The sequence below is a fragment of the Eschrichtius robustus genome, chromosome 6 (assembly GCF_028021215.1).
Source record: "Eschrichtius robustus isolate mEscRob2 chromosome 6, mEscRob2.pri, whole genome shotgun sequence".
NCBI classification, from domain to species: Eukaryota; Metazoa; Chordata; class Mammalia; order Artiodactyla; family Eschrichtiidae; genus Eschrichtius; species Eschrichtius robustus.
In genome coordinates this window covers 91,135,047-91,159,038 of record NC_090829.1, presented here as the reverse complement: position 1 = coordinate 91,159,038, position 23,992 = coordinate 91,135,047, and the positions used below count along the sequence as shown (strand labels likewise).

The 23,992-nt window shown below is 36.4% G+C and overlaps 2 protein-coding genes across 6 annotated transcripts in view; one reads left to right on the top strand and one right to left on the bottom strand.

The window, feature by feature from the left end:
- The window catches only part of CIP2A (cellular inhibitor of PP2A), a 27,853-nt gene extending 4,108 nt beyond the window's left edge, over window positions 1-23,745 (bottom strand). Inside the window, exons 1-17 of the mRNA XM_068546784.1 lie at window positions 23,367-23,745; window positions 18,370-18,517; window positions 17,446-17,558; window positions 16,494-16,588; window positions 15,872-15,968; window positions 14,502-14,624; window positions 14,198-14,343; window positions 13,739-13,814; window positions 11,231-11,449; window positions 9,757-9,916; window positions 8,314-8,455; window positions 7,126-7,225; window positions 5,517-5,635; window positions 2,846-3,041; window positions 2,306-2,380; window positions 2,101-2,211; window positions 573-769 (exon numbers count right to left, since the gene is read on the bottom strand). Coding sequence (XP_068402885.1) covers window positions 573-769; window positions 2,101-2,211; window positions 2,306-2,380; window positions 2,846-3,041; window positions 5,517-5,635; window positions 7,126-7,225; window positions 8,314-8,455; window positions 9,757-9,916; window positions 11,231-11,449; window positions 13,739-13,814; window positions 14,198-14,343; window positions 14,502-14,624; window positions 15,872-15,968; window positions 16,494-16,588; window positions 17,446-17,558; window positions 18,370-18,517; window positions 23,367-23,468 — 2,219 coding nt within the window. The 5' untranslated portion in view covers window positions 23,469-23,745. The remainder of the gene's footprint in view (window positions 1-572; window positions 770-2,100; window positions 2,212-2,305; window positions 2,381-2,845; window positions 3,042-5,516; window positions 5,636-7,125; window positions 7,226-8,313; window positions 8,456-9,756; window positions 9,917-11,230; window positions 11,450-13,738; window positions 13,815-14,197; window positions 14,344-14,501; window positions 14,625-15,871; window positions 15,969-16,493; window positions 16,589-17,445; window positions 17,559-18,369; window positions 18,518-23,366) is intronic.
- Window positions 23,706-23,992, top strand: part of DZIP3 (DAZ interacting zinc finger protein 3) — a 120,892-nt gene continuing 120,605 nt past the window's right edge. For all 5 annotated transcript variants that reach the window (XR_011074333.1, XM_068546782.1, XM_068546783.1 and 2 more), the window contains exon 1: window positions 23,706-23,992. The gene's annotated coding sequence lies outside the window, so the exon portion shown is untranslated.

The window sequence follows — 23,992 nt, the reverse complement described above, 5'->3', positions numbered from 1 at the left end:
GTAAACTACATTCAAGGACATCAAAGAGAAATACTGACTACAAATTAAGAGGTGAGTTAAACACGAACACCCAAATTTCTATGCTATTAGGCTGAATTATATGACAACTGTTAATATTCAACCACTTTTGATCTGCAGAAATGGCTAACTCATATGGTTCAACCTGATATGAACTGTGACAACTAAGGTCATTCAACAATTATTTATGGAGTGTCTAACCATGTATCACGCACTGTTCTAGGCCCTGGGGATTTCTCAGTGAACAAAACGGACGAAACTTGTCCTTGAGGTGCTAACATCCCAGATGACTGATGACTCTATGAATAAAGGAAAGAAGTAGAGTCAACTGGAAAGAAATAGAGACACCTGTATTCTGTTTCCAGCCGTGATACTGAGTTTGAGTAAGCAATACTTCACTGCACTATGACATAAGTTTCTTGCTAACTACTTACCTTATAGTGTCATCAGAATATATGAATACTCAGAATTGGATTTTAGGGACACAGAAGAGAAATGCCGTGTGTTCATTCTAGATTCTAACCTTACAGAGAAACTTTTACTTTATAATTTACCTCTGAAGAAGTTCCATGTAGGATTTTGTCAGTACTTCGTGTTCTTCAGCCACAGACTCTAACTTCCTATTATGTTGAAAGAGATGCTCAATATCACTCTGGGCTCTTTCTGATTCAACCTGCTGTGACTTCAGCAACACACCAAGCTCTTCATTTTTTCTCTCAACTTCTCTCAACATATTAGCAAGTGTCCGTGCCTAAAAGGAAATGGAATAGACTCTTACACTATCATTTACATAATATGCTCAGTTTCTACAATTTAAAAGATTTACCAAATAAATCTGTCTTATTGTCAATTTAATCATTAGGCCAGTCTAGAGGGGTAGAGGACAAGCTCTGCTCCCCAACATCAAGGGTGGAAGTGGGGTCATACAGTTTTCACACAGTGTGAGAAGTACTATAAAGAGGGCAGCACAGGGAGGGAGGATCACCAGAAGTGTGGGAAGGAGAAGACCAGAGAAAGCTTCCTGGGAAATGGCGGTATTAAAACTAAAATCTGAAGGATTATTAAAAGTTAGAGAAAGAGAGGAAAAGGTATTCCAGACACAGAAGAGCAAGTGCAAGGACAGAAAACAGAAAAGTACGTCAAGTTTCAGAAACTGCAAAGCAATCTAATATGTCTGACTGCAGAGAATGCAGTAAGTTCTAAGGAACTTAAACTCTCTTCTGAGCTAAACGGTGAGACACTGAAGGATATTCAGCACAGGGGCAATGGAACCAGAGTACTGCCTCAGGGATGACTGTGGAGGAAGAAGGGAGGGTAGATCTAAATACAGAAGAAAGATGCCTTTGACTGTATGTTGAGGGTGGCTGAGAGGAAGGAAAGGTAGGAAGACTAATCAGAGGCTCTGCTGTGATTCCTGTGAAAAATGAAAAGAATCTGACCTGTAGTAAACAGTGGTAAGAATAGAGACAATGCAAAAAAAAGTAGTATTTAGAAGGCAGAATTCAACTGAACTTGGTGAATGACTAATTATAGAAGGTAAACTGTGTGATTTCCAGGTTTCTTGTCTGGAAAACTCTTAAGAACAGTAGAGGGAATACATAAGAAACAATACATTTTTTAAAAGGGAGGGTGATGAGTTCAGTATTGGTTCTGCTGAGTTTGAAGTATTTGATGTATATTTAAATGGAGCTACACAGGAGACATTTAGTGCTTCAGAAAAAGGATCTGGGCTCAGCATAAAAAATTGGGGGCATTAACATTCTGGTAATGACTGGAAACTATGAATCACCTAAATAAGGGAAAAGGGATTAGAACATAATCCTGGAAAACTCAACATTTAAGGGGTGAGTAGAAAAAAAGGATACAGGAAAAAAGTATCCATTAGGGTAGGAAAAAAAAATCAGAAGATAATTGTGTAACCAAAATTAAAGGGGAGACAGTTTCGAGACAGAGGGAGTAGTAGTTAACTGCTAAGGACAATTTACTTCAATCAGAATAATGAAAATAAAACTAGTATTTTGTACGTTTTATTTACTACATTTATTTTTCTACTAATCAGATGTGTCTTTATATTGTACACACCTCTGTCTCAGCTTGAGTTCTCTGACAGCGATATTGAGCGATTAGTCTATCAGCTTGTGCAAGGGCCAGAGCTTTTGCTTCCAAGAGATCTTGTAGCCTGCTTTCTTTGGACTGTAAGAAAACACATCATTAATCTTCATCATTTACTGGAAAACATCTCTTAAAGCTTAACTGTTACACATAATTAAAATAAGCTTGTACTCACGGCTAATGTGGATAGTTTCATCTCATATACATCCATTATGTCAGATATTCTCACATCATTATTCTGATCCTTTACCTGGGTTTTAATAGAGTTAAAAAATCAGAAATTGTTAACGCTCAACAAAATAAAAAAATAAATGCCTAATGTGAGACTAAATCACAGAAACTTAATGTCATATGAGGCAGGTCACAAACATATCACTAACCTGGCTATTGCAGAAGAATATCTGGGTAAGATCTGATACGCTCGTGGGAATTTAAAGTATATTCAAGTCGGGGGTGGCGTGGGGGTGGTGGGAGGGTGGGCTGGTTCGGGGAGACGAAGGGAAGATGATAGCCATGTTAAAATGTGGGAATTTTATGACTGATTTTTTCCTCTTTCCAAACCTTCCAGGATACTGCTACTTTTTAGAGGAAAAGATAAGGCTTCAATGATCAAATCTGCATCTAAAGTTGTTTAGATAAATGTTAGAATAAGGGTTGATATTTAGTTGGTATGTTCCAGGCAGAATCCGACTTATAATGGCTATTTATCACTCACCACAACTCCAGACTGAAGCTTCTCTATTAATTCCTCAATGTTCAATCCAGGAACTCTATCTTTCAAAAGTGGAGGAGTTAAACATTTTACTGATGTTGGAAAACTGTGATTTAATGATTGCAAAGGCATTCTTCTGGGCATATGTTCTGTTTCCTGTTGTCTATAGGTGTTGTTTGCTGCTATACTTTCTCCAAGTCTGAATGGGAATCAAAAAAAGAGAAATAATTATATAAAAATATAGCAAAAGGCAGAGTTGGTACACAATTAGGGACTCATTGAGAATGGGTCTTTTGGGGAGTGTAAGTCTTCAAATATTTCTGAAATAATCCTGGAGTCTATGATGAAGCAGGATTTGGGTAAATATCCTAAATTTGCCAGAGGAAACTCTTTTCTACTCACAACCCTTTATAATGACAACTCCACCTCTGGTTTGGAGGCATTAGAACTAGTTTCTGAGTGTGGATTATTTGTAAAAATTAAATACAAATTTACTGGTATTGGTAAGAACATCCTTCTAACCATGGGCAACATCAGCTGGCCTTTACTTTTTCCTGTGCCCTTCCCCTTTCTCAGTCAGTATGTTCTCACCAACCTGACTTCCATTCTGCCCCTGCCACTTATCCCATCTTGTTCCTGCCTCGGGGCCTTTGTACAAGTTGTTCCTTTACCTAGAACACTCTTCCCACTAGATCTGCATAGCACTGGCTCCTTCTTATCATCGGGTCTCAGTTCAGACTCACTTCCTCGGGCCCTCCACCCATAGTGACATGCTCATTATGAAACATTTTGTAAACCTCATGACAGAAGGTCCCCTCATTTACTGCAATATTCAAAATGCCTAGAAGAAGGCCTGGCACAAGCTGGCCCTCACCTTATTTAAACATTTGTTAAATGTTTAAATAAAACAAACACACTCCAAAAAACCAACCTACACATCCACCTACCTACCCATCAAGTATATAAATGCACCTTATTAAACTAAGGTAATGTAAATATAGGCATAAATGTAACATAAATAAAACAGCGTAAGTGGACATCTGAGATAGTGTCCAAAGAGAAAGTTATACAACACAAGACAGGGAGGGATGGCAAAGACATAGTGAAATGATAGGAAGGCTGCACATACAGAGACACTGGGTGAAACTCCACCTTTCAGTGAAGCTGAAGCTTTCTACTCTGAAGCGTGGGGGATTTTGCCTCATGTCAGATTACCACAGTTGAAGACGCAAGCTACCACAAAATAAAGCAGCCTCACAGACGGTCTACCTTGTAACTTGAGAAGCTCTCTATTTATCCATTGAGTTGTTAAAAAATATGATAAAATGGAAGGAATTTCAATTACATGGTCTCTAGGTCGTGTTTTCCACAGTTCTTCATCTCTTAATTTACGACTACTTAAATTATTAATTCTGAAAAATGAGTTTGCTCAGTCAGTTAACAGAAATAGCAGAGGTTGGCAAACTTTTTCTTAAAGGACAAGGTAGTTAAGTATTTTAGGTTTGAGGATCCACAGTCTCTGTTACAACTACCCAACCCTAACGTCGTAGCATAAATGTAGATGTAGACAATTCAGACAATATGCAAATGAATGGGTGTGGCTTTGTTCCAAAAAATTTTATTTATAAAAATAAGCCCTTGCCTGCTGTCTAGAGTTTGCTGACCCCTGGCATATAGGAATGTCTTACCACTTAACAACTGTCTCAGTTCATTCAAACCGCTTCTGCAAATTCATTCATAGAGACTACCTAAACTTATTAAAGTAGAACCCTACTAGACATTTTGTCAACCATTTAGTTTACAGACAGCACTGAAAATCTGAATTTTTTTCAAACCTAATTGCAAATATTCTCTTAATGTTTAAAATAGATGGACATAGTAGATAATTCTGCCTGGTCATTATCCCACCTTCTGATAATAACAGATTTTTTTCTTTAGGAATCTCTTCCTTGGTAAATGACCCAGAACCGGTCAATGAAAGCGACGCTTAGACTTATCACTCACACAGTTGGGGAAGAAAAACTCTTTGTATGGAGAAACTAAACTGGTAGGATGTAAGCTCAGCACAGAAGCTACTACGTTAAAAAGAGGTGTTGAGACAGAGAGGCGTAGCATCTGGATAATACATTTAATCACCTGGATGGATCTAGCTATTCCCTACGTGAGTATACATCTGGCTTTTTGAATTGTGGGAATCAAACTTTTTTTAAATTGAAGAACATTTTTCACTTGAAAAATTACTATTACAGGGCTTCCCTGGTGGCGCAGTGGTTGAGAATCCGCCTGCCAATGCGGGGGACACGGGTTCGAGCCCCGGTCTGGGAGGATCCCACATGCCGCGGAGCGGCTGGGCCCGTGAGCCACAGCTGCTGAGCCTGCGCGTCTGGAGCCTGTGCTCCGCAACGAGAGAGGCCGCGGTAGTGAGAGGCCCGCGCACCGCGATGAAGAGTGGCCCCCGCTCGCCGCAGCTGGAGGAAGCCCTCGCACAGAAACGAAGACCCAACACAGCCAAAAATTAAATAAATAAATAGATTAAAAAAAAAAGAAAAATTACTATTACAATGACGTCTTCGATTCACGAATTTTCCAATCTATCTACATTCAGGACTCCTGAAGAAACATGGCAGGGTATTCCAGCACCACAAGAGATACACTGCAAATGATTGTAACTCACACTAACGCAGGAAAATCTGGCAGTGGAGCAGCTTCCAATAATATTCCCAGTCCAGACTGTACTTGTTCTCTACTGTCTGATGTTAAAGCAAAAGCCAAGGGAGTGATCAGGCGAGGATCCTAAGTAAATCAGAAACCAGAAAATAAACGGCAGAAAGAATAAATAACGTCCGGTCTTTAAGAGTAAGGTGAATAAATAGACCTAAATCATAAAATAATTCTAGGCAAATTCGTAAGTGTTTCTACCTGCTGTTTGAATGTATTTATTAGTCTTTACCTTGTTATAACTGTCTATACAATCAATAGTAAGGTTGGCTTAAAAAAATCTGGCAAAGGTTCTGAATGCTTTATTGTGCCTATGAAAATCATGTCTTAAAGACTTTGACTAATTTAAATATCACCTCCAACTGACTGATGTTTTGAGTTATTGTTTTATTTTTCTAGCTACCATTTAAAAGAAAAACTAGCTAGAAGAACAAATGGCTAATCATTTCCAAATAAAAGTAAAATTCAAATTAACTCAATAAAAAATTTTATTTTAGTGAATGTAACAATTATACTTTAAAGTATAAGTCCTTCATGTCAGTAAATTTTACATTAGTACTAAGCCTCAAATCATCTATTCTGAAAAAAAATTTTATTGACATAAAATCAGAGAAAAATATTAAACTATAAATCCTTTATAATTATCAACATTTTAGAATGTTAAGTGTTTTATAGGTACTCAAGTATAATCTAATGCCACAGAACTATAGAGATGGCTTTTATCTCCAAAACCCTCATGGTAACCCTTCATAACTCCTCCCATCAACAGGGATCATTATTTCTACTTTGTAGTCAAGAAAACTGGAACTCAGAGAGGTGAAGTAACTTGCTCAAGTCTGCACTGACTAAGAAATGGTGGAGTCAGCATCTGAATCCCCATCTCCTAAGCACTGTGCTCTCAAAGTGTATAAGTAGACCCTGCCTAAGGATCCAGTTTTGGCTTCTACCGTGTCTATACAGGCACTGGAGACATCTGTGTTATTATAGTAACTTAATTCACACGTTTGTTAAATATCTGTTATAAGCCAAGTTTTGTGGATATCAAGGCAAACATCTAGAGCTCTTATTCAGCTACTATTATTATTGAAATCTGTAAGTTAACTATTTTCTGCACACCTCTCTAATTTTATTATCACTCACAATCAAGTCCGTTTCTTCCAGGAGTCTCCCTCTTGTCTTAAAACCTTACCTCATCAACCCCAAACAAAAACAAACACCCCAGAACAAATACCACTCCCCCCTACCACAATGCCAATAGAAACAAATGAAGAAACCGGAAATATGACACAAAAAAGGAAAAGGCTGTGGAAGCTCCGCTATCATGAACATCCCATACATTAGAGTCAGGAGCACTTATGTTCATTTCCTGTGAAACTACGTAAAATAACCGTGTAGTGAGAATATTATAGTTATGTGAGACAATTAACAATTTTTAAACTTCCTTCCAATGGCCAGTTCTAAGAAAAACATTAATCTTCTAAAGATTAAGAATATTACAACAGAAACATATAATAGGAAACATTTATATATAAATCAACTTCAATATTTGAAGAGTTTAAACTCACCTGAAGGATTTTGTAGAAGCTTACTTCCATACCAGGAACCAACTGCTTAAGTTTGTTCATCAAATCAAGAGTTTTCAAAATTACATCAGCAGCAAGTTTGCTTTAAAAATAAGTCATATTTAACTTACATAACTCAAAAATTGCTTAGAGCTTATTTCTGTCCATACATCTAAAGAAAATAAAAACCCAAAACCTTTGTTCTTAAACCTCAAGAAGATTAAGCATTGTTTCTTAAGAGAAGAAAAAAATATCAGAGACCAACATCCTTATAACCCAAGATCCAAAGAGAACAAACTGGTATTAACAGTTTAAGTTTAGACAGTGTTTCTTTTTCTAATCTCAAATACCAACAGGCTTCAACTTTCTGCTTGAAATTACTAGCAGCATTGGCAACATGACTCATTTAATTCTTAGCCTTGTCACTAAAATATTAACAAGAGAGGGCAACCTTAGGCAATAAAGATATCTAATATTTACTGAATGAATTATACTAAGCCGTTTTTCTCAGCCTTGTAATTGAAAAGGAGTACAAAAAGTAAAAAGAGATAATTCTTGTTCTTGAGGAATGTAATTATTGACAGTTTTGACATTTATGGAAATTGGAACAAATCAGTGTTCAGCATTTAGCAGGTCCTCAGCAAAGACTTGTTAGATGGACTTAATTCATGGGGGAGAAGAGGGATAAAATAATCTCATTACTATCAGTGAAAATCCACATTTAACCATAAGCCTTTACATGCTAAAGAAGAAGAGTTGTCTTTGTTATTAGAAACCTTCAGCAGTGATGGATTTCTTTGAAATAAAAACGATCCCTGTTTTTTCATGCTTTTTCACTTCAAAATATAAAGTTAAATGAATATAAAAATAATTACTCAGGCAATGTCAAAAAGGAACTAGAAAAAAAATGTTCAGAAGTATAAAAGACCCTTAGAGAATCACAACAAATTAAAATAAGACAAACCTAAACAATGAAAAATAAATCACAGATATTAATACCTCTGTTTAGAAGCATGTTATCTATGAATTAAGTGAATTTTTAAAAAATTCATCATGAAAATATTTTTGTTAATTCTCTGTTACACCTTGGCTTAACAGAACATACCCAAGGATGATCCTCCAAAAGGAATGAGAATCATTACATCTTTTGATTTTTATTACTGTTTTGCCATTTGTATTTCATATACTCACCACAATTCAGAATCTGCTACCTTTGTTCCAAACCCCAGATCAATCTTGCCATATGTAAATTGTTGCTCTATCAGAGTGGTACATTTGATAGTCGTCAGAATTTTTGCAATATGCATTTTTAGAGCATCATCTCCACACAGAGGTAAGTTTTGTTAAGGAACACAAAAAATTCTCAAAAAAAAAAACCCTTCTATTTTTATAGCTCTTTACAGCTTTTAGGATGATTTCATACAAATTATTCTTGTTCCTGCAATTTGGTGTAATTATTGTTACATTAGCTCAATGACAGATTAGGAAACTAGAGCTCAGAGCATTTAAGTCACTGACAAGTGGCAAGAGATGGGACTGACATCAGAAGTTTCTGACTCAGAGGTAAAACAGAGGAAAGATCTGCTTTTCTCCTGGATGTTAGCTTTTTATTAACAGGTGTCACAACGGTTCGATAAATACATGTTGAAATAAGGGAAGTTATTTTCTCATTTGTTATTCCTCAATTTCTCTTCCTGTACTGTAGTTAATTTGAATATCTATCATTTAAAAAGAGTTAAGTTTGGTACCATTCACTGAGAGAAGGCCTGAATATTTTACAGACAGTATCTCTAAGGTCAAGCAAAATAATCAGGCGTTTTTACAGCAGTGGCTTTCAACTTTGGCTGCATGTTAGAATCACCTGGGTCGTTTAAACAGTCAATCACAAACACTCCTCCACCCCAGGGTTTCACATTACTTCAATTAAATCAGAATCGCTGGAAGTAATGTTCAAGAGTCAGTATTTTTAAATGTTCTCCAGATGATTCTAATACATAGCCAGAGTTGAGAATCACTGCCATCAAGAAAGAGGAAAATTAAGAAGCAGCAGCTCAGAGAAGAGATTAAAGAGATGCGGAGTTTGCTCTAGGGCAGGAAAAAGTTGAGCAAATTCTTGTTGCTCTGAAATACAAGGTTATCTTTTTTATAACCAAGTGTAATGTCATCTTTACTGAAACATTTATAGAGGTGCTAATTTTTAAAACACAAGCTAAAAAACTAAGCTAAAATAATAACTACCAATCTTACTTCTCTGATACACTCCATCAAAGAATGGCACCACACATCATCCAGGGACAGCAATTTGCATCAAAAGACAGTACCAGGGTAGTTATTTTAGAATATATCTCCTAATCTCAAATTATGATAAAAATGTACAGATCAAGTTTAAAGAGCATTTCTGGAAATGTTCTTTAGCTTAAAATTTTACACAGAAAAACAAGGGGAAAAAAAGTCTAGATAACTTTTTAAGAGACTCTTCCTTGAATATCAGGTCTGTAAGTTTAAACTTGAGTTCAGTAATTCTGAACAGATTCAAGCATGAGAAGTGACAAAATTATAAAGACAAAAATGCAGTAAATACAATTCTAAGAAAATAAGTAGTTATTTAGTTTCCATGTTTATACTGAAGGATATTTAACAAAATTTCAATGGTCTTGACCATCCTTTCACATTTTTTCCTTATTAAGGTCTCATCTAGATTTTGTTCTGTGAACTGAAGCTGATCAAGGAATGTAGGCAGCAGAAGGGTCACAAAACGGTCAGCTGAGGAACAGTTAGCAGTATCTATGACATCCTGGAGAATTAACCACCACCAATGATTAAAAATAAAAACAGAGATGGAATACAGAATGCATAAATGGTCATCACTGAACTGCAACACTCTTTAAATTTCTTATACAGGTGATCCTTGAACAATGTGAGGGTTAGGGACGCTGACCCCACCATGCAGTCGAAAGTCTCAGTACAACTTAGTTGGCCCTGGCCTCCTGTATCTGTGGTTCTACATCCATGGATTCAACCAACCTCATGGATTGTGTAGTACTGTAGTACTCACTATTGAAAAAAATCCAAATATAAGTGGACCCAAGCAGTTCAAACTTATGTTATTCAAGGGTCAACTGTAATTACTTCAAAAATTCTTTGATCTGTGTCTCCCATTTAAAATCTACCCTTTTATCCAGTTTTGAGGGCTATGATGACTTTTTTCTCAAATGGAACAGTAAGGTTTTGGGTTAATCAAATGCAAACAAGACTTTATAAAGTGGACCGTATCTGTGATTTAAAAATTATTCTAAATTAAAAGTATGTACTGAAAACAAATATCCCGAATTTGCTAAATGTAATTACAATAACTAAATAACAGACACTGGTCTTAATACTTTACAACCACAAATAATTCCCATCAAGAATCTCAAAGCGCTTTTTAAATGCTAAAACTGACTGTTAACAGTCAAGATCAACATGAAACAGAAAGAATAATTTGTGCATAATCCTTAACAAATATATTTAATCACTCATAAACATCTTGGTTTGTGCACAGGATCCAGTCATGAGCGGGTAAACATTCTAGTAAGATACTGGGGTAGACAGAATGGGTATAAAAACAGGGAGAATAGTACAGAATACTAAATGACCTAGAGAGTAGAATCTACCAGAAGGTAAAGGCCTCTATGGAAAGGATTTCTGTCTATATCCTAAGTATCTGGCATGCTCCACTCCATTTGACTGACTTAATCCAATGTTCCATATATCCATTCCATAAAGACAGTAGACAGTATCTACTGAGATGGAGAGACAGAACGTGACTACTGCAAGAAGCACAGTCATTCACCAACAACCCATACAAATCTTAGTCAATACCTTTACTTGTTATACTGAAAGAAGTATATATAAGCTATTTAGTGAAAAAACAAACAAAATTCTCGCTAATATTTGTGACCTTGCCAGAAAAAAGAAATTCAGTAGCTGAATGGTAGGGAGTTTAGTAATTGAGAAGTTTTCCTGAAGTGTATGAACAACTGGAAGTTTATTATGAACATTTTACAAAACGAACTGTTCACTGAGAATCATAAAAGTGGAAAAGTCAATTCGTTAATCACTCTAGTACCTCAAATATTTCCTTGAACAACTCCAGTGCTAAAACAGAACAGTTTTCTGATCCATCCAAAGGTTGGCTTGACCAACGAAGTAGAGCTACAGGAGGTTCTAAACACTTAGAACGGCTTCCCAGAATGGTGCTGCCAGATGGAGGTTGTTCAAATATCATCTGCGTAAGCACGTGGCGCAGCTGAGCCACTGAACAGAACGCAAGAAGTAATTCTAAAACCTGTGCAATATAAAGCCTTCATTAAATGTCAATTTCATTAGACCTGAATGCACAAAGCAACCAAAAAATGAAGCTGGAAATGATATACATTTTTAAAGAAAATAAAATAAAAATTAAAAGTTGCTTCCAATTTTTCCGAGTATTATCTTTCAAAATGTGTCACTAGGTTCCAGAAGGTTACAAATAAATTTGTTAATGGTAGTTACTTCTAGTAACAGGATTGTGAGAGCCAAAGAAGAAAGGGCAACTTCAACTAATCTTATATACCTTCTACAGTACTTAATTTTTTTTTAGCACAAACATGTTGTTTCAAAAATGAAAAAATAAAATTAGAAATTAAGAATACCTGCTATCATGCTAAGATTTAAGAACTGCTATAAAGCATACTTTAGAATAATATTTAAAAGTGGCATCCCATAGCTTTAAAAGCTTAAGGATGGCTACTTCCATACTGTTTACACAGTGTGGCAATCAGCCCCTTAGCCTGCCCCCCTATTCTACTTCATTTCTTCCTTGCTTCATAACCGAACCTTATTCCATTACATAGCATCCCACATCAACTTGTTTACTAGCTGTTAAGTTAAATTCTACTGTATTTCATTTACTACCAACTTACAATTTAAAAAAATTATTGGTACCTCTTTGCCTACTCACGAAAGGTAGAAAACCTTTCGTCATCTGTTTCTTGTAAACAGCATACAATTGGGATTTGTGTTTTAATCAACCTGATAGTGTCTGCTTTTAACAGAATTCAGCCCATTAGCATTTACTATGTTACACATGATAAACTCTTTGACTTATTCTCTTTTAAATATAAATTGTAGTACTTGTTTTTGAATAGATAATACATTCTTTTGGTTCCAAAGTCAAAGGTACTAGCCTGACCTTTAACTACACTTTCTGGAAGCAAAAGACAATATTACCAGTTTCTTATTTATCTTACCAGAGATACGTTCTGCACATACAAGCAAATACTTTCTCATTTACACTTTCTCTGTAAGTATAACATACAGGGAAGTAAACATATCAATTGCTACTGCAAAGCTAGATGTTTTCCTCAAAGTGAATACACCTGTATAACTAGCAACTAGGTCAAGAAAGAGAATTCCACTGAAACTCCAGAATCCCCTTGTGTCCCCTCCCAGACAATGCCCCAACCACTACTCCACATCAGATTTCTGACACCAGGGATTAATTTTACCTTAGCTATTCTTGGATCTTTACATTTCTGTATAATTTTTCAATCGGCTTGCCAGTTTGTATTAAAAACTCACATGGAACTTTATATATAAATAGAATCTTATAGTGTATACTCTTACATCTGGCTTCTTTAGCTTAGCATTATCTTAGTGAGATTCATTCATATTTTCGCATGCAGCTGCATTTCACACATTCTCACTGCTTACAGTATTCCAATGTATAAATATACCACAGATTATTTCCACTGTTGATGGCATTTAGGTTGTTTACAATTCTTGGCTATTGGTAACAGTACTGCTATGTTTTGTACATGTCTTTTGGTGAACACAAGTATTCGATTCTTTGGGGTAAATATTTAAGAGTGGAATTGCTGGGTCATAGTTGCATATGTCTTATGTTAGTAGATAATACCAGTTTTCATAAATGGCTGTACCAATTTTCACCCCATGAGTACAGCGACACTCTTTACATTTTTTACATTCTCATCTATGCTTGATATTATCCACATTTTTAATTTTAACCATCAGTGGGTATGTACTGGTATTGCATTACCATTTAAATTTGCATTTCCCTGAAGATTAATAAAGTTGAGCAACCATTTCATATTTATTGACCAATTCATTTTTTTTTTTGCTCAGGTTATCTACTGGGTTCAGTGTTTTTTCTCATTTATAGGTACAAATTTTTAAATGATATACTTTAGAGTCCTTTGTTCAATATATGTATTGTAGATATCTTTTCCCGCTCTGTAAATAGTACCAGTTTTAAACTTTCATTTTCTATTTAACATTTTCTACATGTCTTTTGGTGAAATGTCTCTCTTGGCTATATAGCTAGGAGTGGAATCTCTGTGTCATAGGGTGTACGTGTGTTTAACAGGCACCGTGAAACAGTTTTCCAAAGGGATTATGCCAGTTTCTGAAGATACAAGGAAGGTTCCAAAGTATCGGTAATGTTCTGTTTCTTGCTCTAGATACTGGTTATACGGCTGTGTTCATTTTGTAAAGGTTCAGAGATCGATGCACTTAGATTTTTCTGCACGTTATAGTTTTTAAAAACTTTAAAACAAAAAGCTGTGTTTTTATATACCTTTGAAGAAGAATCAGGATCCTTTCCATTAAGCAGACCTAATACTTGATTAAGACATGAAGAAAAGTGTTCATACCTAGGTTCAAAATAAAAATATACATCAAGTGATAATTATGAAATTGATACATTAAAAATGATTTATATATAAAATAAATCATACTGTTCAGATGTAAAACTGGTTTTGAAACAGATTAATCAAGATATGTATATTTTGGAGAATGACACAACCTTATTTACCTAAGACAGAGACTGAAACATACACACACACCCTTGTTATACTTTTACATTTCAAGTCAGGAGAGCAAAAAGAATGGGAATAAAGCACATGAAAACATTTTGATTTTACTCTGTTGTGAATCAGTAGAGTCCAAGTTTACTAAATCTAAAAAGGCAGTTTCGTTTATTACAAATACATCTTGGTTTAAAAAAAAAGCCCTAAAATTTGTCAGAGAGCCATACCTGATAAGATAATCTGCAATTTTAGGATTCTTAAGAAGATCCATCAGTAGATCAACTGAATACTTTCTAGTTAGTGTGCCATCACCATTTATGAGAATATTAAATATTAGTTGAAAAGTCTGATGAATGTTTCGAGCATGGAACAGCTTAAAAACAAATCAGGAAAAGTATATTATACAAAAAAATTTAAGTTGACCATCCTAAAACTCAACAAAGAGTCTCAATGACTTTTAAAGTATCAGAGAATATAAACTTCAGAATTATTTTCGTAAATTGCAAAAAAAAAAAAAAAAAAAAAATTTACCTTTTCCCCAACCTCTTCGTTTAATGTCAAACTGGATAATATTGAAAGTGCAAACACAACCACAGTTAAACTACTATGGGCCAGGAAGCTTATAAGAGTTCGATAAAAAGATTTCACATTATTCTGAGGAAGAAAAAAATTTTTAAATAAATTAGAATAAAAAAAATTATGAGTCTTACATTTTGTTTTAGAAAGTATATCTTACACAGAGTAGGTAAACTTTTTTTAAACATTATTATCAACTTAAGAGATCATTCAAGAAGTGAGTAAGATGATACTTTTACATATTGCTTACAGTAGTATAGACAGGTACAATCTAAGTGAAGAGCAGTGTGTAGTCATGGGTTTATGAGCAAATGTTTACCTTTCTCAAACAGTTCTATGGCTCAAAATAACCTCCACCAACAAAATAAGACCAGGTCAGAAAAATCCAGCACATGAACAAATGAGATATTATTTAATTTAAAACAAGTAATAATGAATATTGCATAGCAAGGGAACTGTTCACAAAGCACCTTAAAGAATCAATGAACTTTCCTGATTTAATATATTTCTAACAGTGGTTCAGTTAACCTCACTTGAGTGCCTTCACTTACCACAAGTACTGGTAGTGATGTTAGGCACTTACTCATAAATCTTTCTGGGAGAGCTGTAATTGATTTTGTGGAAATACAAGACTGCGGTAAATGTAACTGCCAATGGCGTATCTCCCTTTTTTAAACAAACAAACAAATAAGTAAATAAAAATAAATTTATTTATTTATTTATTTATGGCTGCGCTGGGTCTTCGTTGCCGCGCATGGGCTTTTTCTCTAGTTGCCGTGAGCGGGGGCTTCTCACTGCGGTGGCTTCTCTTGTTGCGGAGCACAGGCTCTAGGCACGTGGGCTTCAGGAGTTGTGGCTCGTGGGCTCTAGAGTGCAGGCTCAGTAGTTGTGGCACATGAGCTTAGTTGCTCCGCAGCATGTGGGATCTTCCCAAACCAGGGCTCGAACCCGTGTCCCCTGAATTGGCAGGCGGATTCTCAACCACTGTGCCAACAGGGAAGCCCCGTGTCTCCCTTCTATCAACACAAAATAATTTAGCATTTCTTGTATTATTCAATATGACAAATAATGAGATGCTACGGAGAAGAAAAACTTTTAGTATTTAACATTTTTATTAACTCTTAACTTGTTTTAATTAAACATATATGAAGGCTGGAATACTTCAAGTTATTTATATGTCAATATGATTCTTTGTTAACTTTGATGGGCCAGCTAGATAACACAGGATAACTCTTGTAAAATTTTTAAGAAAAAGGTGAAAAAAAGTTTCTTTAAGCATAGAGCCCACCACAAAACTAGAGAGAAACATTTTATAAACTTCTTACCAAAGTCTTTATGTGCGTTTGAACAGAAAGATTGTGCCGACAAAGATTTGCCAATAAGCCTAGACAAGGCATTGTCAACTCATCTTCAGAAGACTGACTGTTGTTTTAAGAAAAATAATAAAAGATGAAAACATTAGGTTCCTTCTAAATTACTCAAAATTATATAGTCATTTACACATTTAAATTCCTTCCTTTTTTTAAGCAAAGAAAAATCTGATTAACATGTGAACACTGCCAAGCTTTGAATAGTACTGATCATTTATTTCATGTTTTGAAACTAAATGATCCTACTCAATTGCAGCATACAAATATAGAAATAATTGTCAGAGTAACCATGTGCTATCTCATCAGTATATTCTTCAGTCAATAAGATTAAATATAAACATAATTTTCAGCTTCAATAAGTTTTTCTGTCTCAATCAATTCATTTCATAAATTTTTGTTATAAAAATTAAAGCTGCTTTACACCATTTGATCCTTGAAATCATCTAAGAGGAATAAACAAGAATCAGGCTCACTCAGTTTAAAAAGCTGGAAAAACTTATTTAAGAAAAATAGAACTATTACACGGTTTTAGTTAAACCAGTAGATTATTTGGTTACATGTTTGGTTGCATACTCACATATGATCAATCAGGAATGTAATTAATTCATCTATATTGGCACCAGAATGCAAAATTTTGACGTTATATGTTAACCTCTGCAGAAGCTGAATGCACTGAGAATAAGAAAATAGCAGTGAATATAAACATATAAAAACACATTTGTGTGCTCACAAGAATGAACTCCTGTGCATATTCTGAGCATGTAACCATTTTAGGAGGCATTTAGAGCAAGAACTTTTCCATATCTTAAAAAGGTTCTATCTTCACATACAAGTGATGAGATCTTAAACACACACAATGAGACCTTAGAGTTCATCTCCTGATTCACACATTTCTATATATTCTATCTCAAACAGCATCTTGTCATCAACCTGGCTCAGTTAATCATCTTAAACTTATATGCAAGTTGAAACACATATTCTATCAATTCTAAGATAGATATTTTTCTTATTTTACCATCTTTAAAACTGCACGTCAGTTTAACTTGCAATGTTTTTCTTTTTTACAACTGATGGCATATTATGTTGAGAAATATTATGGGTATAAGAGCTTTGAGTCTATGCTAAATAATACCAAATCTGTAGCTTCAGTTTTTGTAGAATGTTTCCTCAATAGATTGAGACTAGGTGCCAACTCAAATTACAATTTTAATATGAATAGCTTACATCTCAAAATGCTGACATCTGGATTTATAAGTCTGTCAAAATAGCCATAATCTGGATTTTTCTTAAATTATAGTGCTAGATGTGAATACAATTCTCTTCTTTAGAAACTTTTAAATAGTAGTACATGTGTGACCAACCAGCTTTTAAATTTATTAATGGTGAGAACTGTGCCTAATCATGTGGTATTATACCAGCATATAGTACACTGTAAGCGAGCAGTTTACAATAGATACTATCAATTTTGATCTGAAAATAAGGAAGGAAGAATGAGCATTAAGTGGAAAGTACTGTGTGGGTGTGCATACCTGCAAAAACACTGAATCACTGTGGCAAGTACTGCTCCGACAAACCACTCCTGCCAGCACACTATTCAGGCTGTACATATTCTGAAGACAGTCTCTGGTTTCATTGTCCACAGCTGTAAGTTAAAATAAAATGACACAAGATAGATCATTTTCATAAATAATAATTTAAAATTTATTTCATATTAAATTTACCATTATATAAAAATATCAAATATGATATGGCTATTTTCTTTACAAATACCTTCCAATTCAGAAATTTAACCATGGTGGCTATTATATTGGACAACACAGATATAGAACATTTTCATCATCTACTGGACATGCTGCTCTATGTTACCACTTCTGTATCACTGGGTTTTTTGTTTTTTTTTAAAATAAGCACGTATTAATTTTATAATCACACAGAGAAATATCTCCCCTCCACCCCCAAACACAAATCAAGAAAAAAGTAACCACTGAATGAAAATTTTAAAACTAAGGGTAAGGTAGGGAAAAATAGAAAAAGTAACACTTGCATTTTTAGCCTTAGTTCTAAGTTCAGTGTAGTCTATCAAAAAAGGATGATGTTTTGATCACTAGCTATGACTTTCCAGAGTGCTGTAGTTCACACTGACATTATGTACATGCATTTTTTTTAAAATTCAAAAATAGGCCCGCATTTCCCAAGGTACATTCTTTTCTGTAGACCACTGAACCCTTGATATGCTTCAGATTCTTTGTTCCAATAATCTTAAGAAAGGATGCATATAATTTTCCCTTTTCAAGAGATCCACAATACAAAATAGTTCTGAGAGGTCCTGCAATGAAGAAATCTTTTGAATGTGAATCATTCTCCAAAAGATTCTATAACTAAATCTGCCCTTTAAAAAAATATTAAATTCATACAATTTCTAAAAAATAAAAAAGAGAAACTAAATACATTACCTAGTTGAGATAGCAAACTGATGATACTTAAGATCAGTGAAGCACTTATGTTTGGGTCTTCAAGTAGCTCTACAAGGCAACTTAAGCATTCACTTGGTAGTATCTGATTTGATGTAAACAATCGGGTGGGCTTCTGTCCAGAAATTACCTAGAAAAGAGTCATTAAAATGTGCTAGTTAGGGCTCCCCTGGTGGTGCAGTGGTTAAGAATCCGCCTGCCAATGCAGGGGACATGGGTTCGAGCCCTGGTCGGGGAAGACCCCACATGCCGCAGAGCAACTAAGCCCGTGTGCCACAACTACTGAGCCCATGTGCCACAACTACTGAGCCTATGTGCCACAACTACTGAAGCCTGTGCGCCTAGAGCCCATGCTTCACAACAAGAGAAGCCACCGCAATGAGAAGCCCGCGCACTGCAACCAAGAGTAGCCCCCACTGACCGCAACTAGAGAAAGCCCGTGCGCAGCAACCAACGCAGCCAAAAATAAATAAATAAATAAAATAAATTAACAAAACAAAACAAAAAAGAGCCCTCTTTAAAAATCATGAGGGACACAGAATAATTTTTTTAAAAAGAAAATATTAAAAAAAAAATGAGTTAGTTAAGAATTGGCAATTTTCACTTCTCCATTTCAAATAAAAATCCAGTTCTTCCAAAGTGCCATTGCCGCACTTTCCCAATTTAGAAAATTCATACATGTTGTTCCCTCTGCATAGAAGATCACCTATCCCTTCACTCACTAACTAATGTAATCATTCCAGTCTCAATTTTGTTTCCTCCACTAAGCTTTCTCTAATCCTCTTCCACTAACTAGGTTAGGTTTGCCTGTTATACTATCCTATAGTACATTACACTTTTATTTGCTAAGTCAGCAAGCTTTTGCCAACTTAGCAAAATTTATCCTCCCCACTACACTGATCACTCCATGAAGGCATAGACTACAAATCAACATTCTACTACCAATATATTTACCGAATAAATGAATTCCACCTTCTTTGAGGGAGGCAAATGGAAAGTGTAAAGCAGCTAAATCCAAAGGCTTATTCATGGGATTAACTATGTGATTATTCTTTCTGCTCCCTACCAGACAGTACCTAAGCCCAGAAGTTAGAGATCACAAAGAAGGAAGTTAAAAAAATTTTTTTTGAGTAGGCAGGTCAGGAATTAAAAAATTTTATTATTTGTTATTTCACTATTTACTCCTCTCATAACACTATAAACGTACCGCCTACTAGCACCACCTCCGGGAAGGGTAAGTTGGGATGAGGGCTGGGAACAGTTGTCAGACAGCCACTTACTTTCAAAATGCTTTATGAATATTATTCATTATTAAGCAAATCTTTTCTATAAAGATAAAAAAATCATTTACTTTAGGATTAGATTAAATCTGTTCTAAACGTTTTTATTCTTAAAAGACTTTTTTAAAAAAAGACTATGATCAGAATTGGGCTTCCCTGGTGGCGCAGCGGTTGAGAATCTGCCTGCTAATGCAGGGGACACGGGTTCGAGCCCTGGTCTGGGAAGATCCCACATGCCACGGAGCAACTAGGCCCGTGAGCCACAACTACTGAGCCTGCGCGTCTGGAGCCTGTGCTCCGCAACAAAAGAGGCCACAATAGTGAGAGGCCCGCGCACCGCGATGAAGAGTAGCCCCCGCTTGCCGCAACTACAGGAAGCCCTAGCACAGAAACGAAGACCCAACATAGTAATGAATCAATCAATAAATAAATCTTTAAAAAAAAAAAAAAAAAAAAGACTATGATCAGAATTGTTTTAGCATCCCTCTGTCTTTCTTTTCTATATCCCTTTTATACCCTTGCCCAGATGTCAGTCTTTCTTGTAAAGCTTTGCTGATAAGAGACTATCTGTTCAGACTATCTGTTCCCACAGAGTATGTATTTTAACATTAAAGTAAAAGTCTATCAGACTGAAAAAACAGGTCCAAAGGTGAAATTAGATGCTGAGAGTAAATATTTTGAGGTAAAGAACCTTCTGAGCATTGCCCTTTTGCCTGCTTATACAGATAGCCCTCTAAAATATTGACATTTTCTGCTTTAAACACAATTTCCCTAAGGACTGGACCTGTATTTCAACAACATAAGTATTCTAAGATATAATAATTATTTATTATAAGGTAAAATTTAAAAAAATCACTTTGCATATTTTCCTCTTTAATCATACACATTGAAGGTTTTAATGCAAATAGGACTTATTTCAATAATAACTAATACTCTAGCACTTACTCTGGCCTAGCTATTGTTCTAGGTACATTATGTATGTTAATTCCTTTCAGCTTCATAATAAACCTGTACTAATTGTTTTACAGATGAGTAAACTGAGGCACACATAATAGACAGCGGTACAACTGGGATTCACTGTTCCTGAATCCCTGCTCCATAATCATTACATAAGATTAGTGCTGTGAAACACCGTCAAGAATGAGACCAGGGCTTCCCTGGTGGCGCAGTGGTTAAGAATCCGTCTGCCAATGCAGGGGACACAGGTTCGAGCCCTGGTCTGGGAAGATCCACATGCCGCAGAGCAACTAAGCCAGTGCACCACAACTACTGAGCCTGCGCTCTAGAGCCCGCAAGCCACAACTACTGAGCTCGCGTACCACAACTACTGAAGCCCGCGTGCCTAGAGCCCGTACTCTGCAACAAGAGAAGCCACCACAATGAGAAGTCTACGCACTGCAATGAAGAGTAGCCCAAACCCGCATACAGCAACAAAGACCCAACACAGCCATAAATAAATTTATAAAAAAAAAAAAGACCAGCTCAGCTCTGCTGATCATAAAAAAAATCCAAAGCTAAGGTTCTGCAAGAAGACAAAAATAGTGCAGCAGAAGCGCAGCAGGATAGCAGAGTGAATAATCGTTCACATGATAACCATCTATCACCCTTTGTATCCTCAGATGTTGCTCTCATGAGGTCTCATGAAAAACATTCACCATTAATACTGTCAACCAAAAGAGTTAAAAGTTAAAAATCTGAAAGCACCAAGGAGTGGTGTGGATGAATGACAGCAAAATTCACATATTGCTGGTAGGAGGATACATCAGTATAACTTGTGGAAAACTGGTGTTTCAACCAGAACTGAACATAAACTTACCCTAAGACCCAACAATTACACTACAAGGTATATAAGAGAAATGAATACATACAGCCACAAAAAAATGTGTAAAAATGTTTATAACAGAGTTACTCATAATTCCACCCAGAACTGGAAACAACCCAGATGCTCATGAACAGGAGGATATATACAAACTGTGGTACCTCTGTACAATGGAATTCTAAATAGCAATAAAAAAGAATGAAATACTGGCACATGGGCCACATGAATAAATTTTACAGATTATACTGAGAGGAAGAAGCCAGACACAAACGTACATATTAATCCACTTAACTGAAACTTTAGGGATAGTTGAAAAACTTATAGGGTGTTGGAAATGTTCTGTCTCATATGACAGGTGGTAGCTACTTGAGTGTACACTTATGTTTAAAAAAAACTATCAAGCTCTTCACTTAAGATTAATGCACTTTATGTAATGTATGTATGTTATCTCTCAATTAAATGGCAGAAGAATTTTTGGTAAACCTCTTGAAAACTTTGGGAACACAGTACCAAGAAGCCAATGTCCAAGCCTCAAATTTCTTTGAAGCCTCTTTCAATTCATGATAACACCCTGTTCAGATTCACAACACAACTGTTTACTCTCAAAGAGAGGTAATGTTTCAGATTAGAATCTAAATTTCTTAACTCCAAATTCTTAAATAAAACTGACAGCTCTGCTTATTCTGTGGCTTCTGGAGTCCACTAGTGCACTGTTCTATCCTCATTGAGAAGCAAAGCCCTAGCATTTAACAGCTAACACCTTCATTGTTAGGTTTGGAGGGATTTGTTGAGGTAATGAATGAAAAAAGAAAAGTGTTGAGATAAGCTCCTTAAGTGGTAAGAAGAGGAGCACCAGTAAAGCTTGAGAAAACTCACACAGTAAGTGCACTACAGTCACAACTAAGACTGATGTTGCTGTGCCATTCACTGTTGCCTTCTCTGTAGTATTTTGCAAACCTTTGGTAATTTAGCCTTTTATCATAAAGTTTATAAAACAAATAGTATATTTAAAAATTATGTTCAATTTTATGTTAACAGAAGCTGCGACAGAGAATTAAAATAAGCTTTGATTGAGCTTAATTACTTTTTATTAAACTGAGGTCATTATTAGTTGGAATTCCCTGAATGCATAACAAATGACAGCAGGAGTTTAAGAGCCTAAAAACAAATAGGATCACAGAAAGCTGTGATTATAACTTTTAGCATAAGATAAGTACACTCTAGATGCAAATCACTGGGAACTAACAGAAAAAGTGACAATTCAGCATTTTAGGACTGAAAAACTGAGCAATAAATTTTGGTAAAGAAAAATTGTGATTACTAGTAAGGGAGATTGCTTCCTAATCCAGAGAAAGTTGAAATAATAATTTTCAAGCCCGAGTTCAACATGAGTTCAAATAAAAGCAGTAAGCAACAGGTTCAGATTGTAAACTGCCCAGTGACAGGGGTAAATCAAGTTTTAATCATTACTCCCCATGACCTCCACCTCCGAGAATTGCTGTACATTTTGAGAAGGATCTGTTACAATGGAAAAACCAACATAAGAAGCAAAGGAAAAGATACAGCTCTAGCTCTTTCCTCTACCAACTCCAAATACAGCCTAAATCCCCCAACCTTTTGTCTCAACCTCCCTCTTTCTAGGGCTATCAGTAGTTACTCATCCCTTGCTGCAGTCAGCTGAACGCGGAGGGGCTTGGGGCGGGATAGAGAAGGGTGGGAATTCAAAGCTGACAATCATTAGCCTTCTTTACCAATACAAAAAGGCAGCGGAGGGAGCGAGCTGTCCTTTGTTTTCTAGGCTGAGATCACTACATCCCGGCCACCAAGTGAACGAAGGCTACGAGGAAGCCCGTCTCGTCCGCCACGCCGAAGGCCCTCACCTCCAAGTGCCGCAAAAGCTGGGTGGCGTTCGCTTCCGACTTAACTGCTTTATACTGACTAATGGTCAGAAGCAAGGACTTCAAGCAGGCGGTGTTGTCCATCGGGACCCGCCACAGTCCCGCCTCAGGGCTAACACCACCGTGCCACTCGATGCCAGCTCGGTCCTCTAGCTTGCCCCGCGCTTTTTAAAAAATTTTCGCCCCCACCCACTCGCTCCCAGAAGCTTCCGGTTCCGGTCGAGCTCCGGAAGTCCCTGGGCAACCTGGGGAAGGGAACCTTCTAGGAAGGGAGGGGAGGGGTGTGGTGGTGGAGGGAGAGTGAGGTGGGGGTCGAGGCCCTTTGTAAGTCCGTGAGGCGGGCTGGGAGTTGTCCTTTCAGATCCCCTGATCCGAAAAGCCGCGAGGTTTCAGTTCGAGATCCCGTGAAGACGAGACATCTCGCGAGAAGTGCAATTGCCGCTCCACCTGTGAAGGGGCGGTGGGCCGGTGGGGCGCCGGGAGGGTCTCTGTTAATCAGTACGCTCTGTTTGCGTTCGCTTCCTGGGCCTTCACGCTGGATGGCCAGTTTTTCCTTTGTGCATCATCCTCTACCTGAGAAATGGTCGCTTCCCCCTAGTCTAGACACG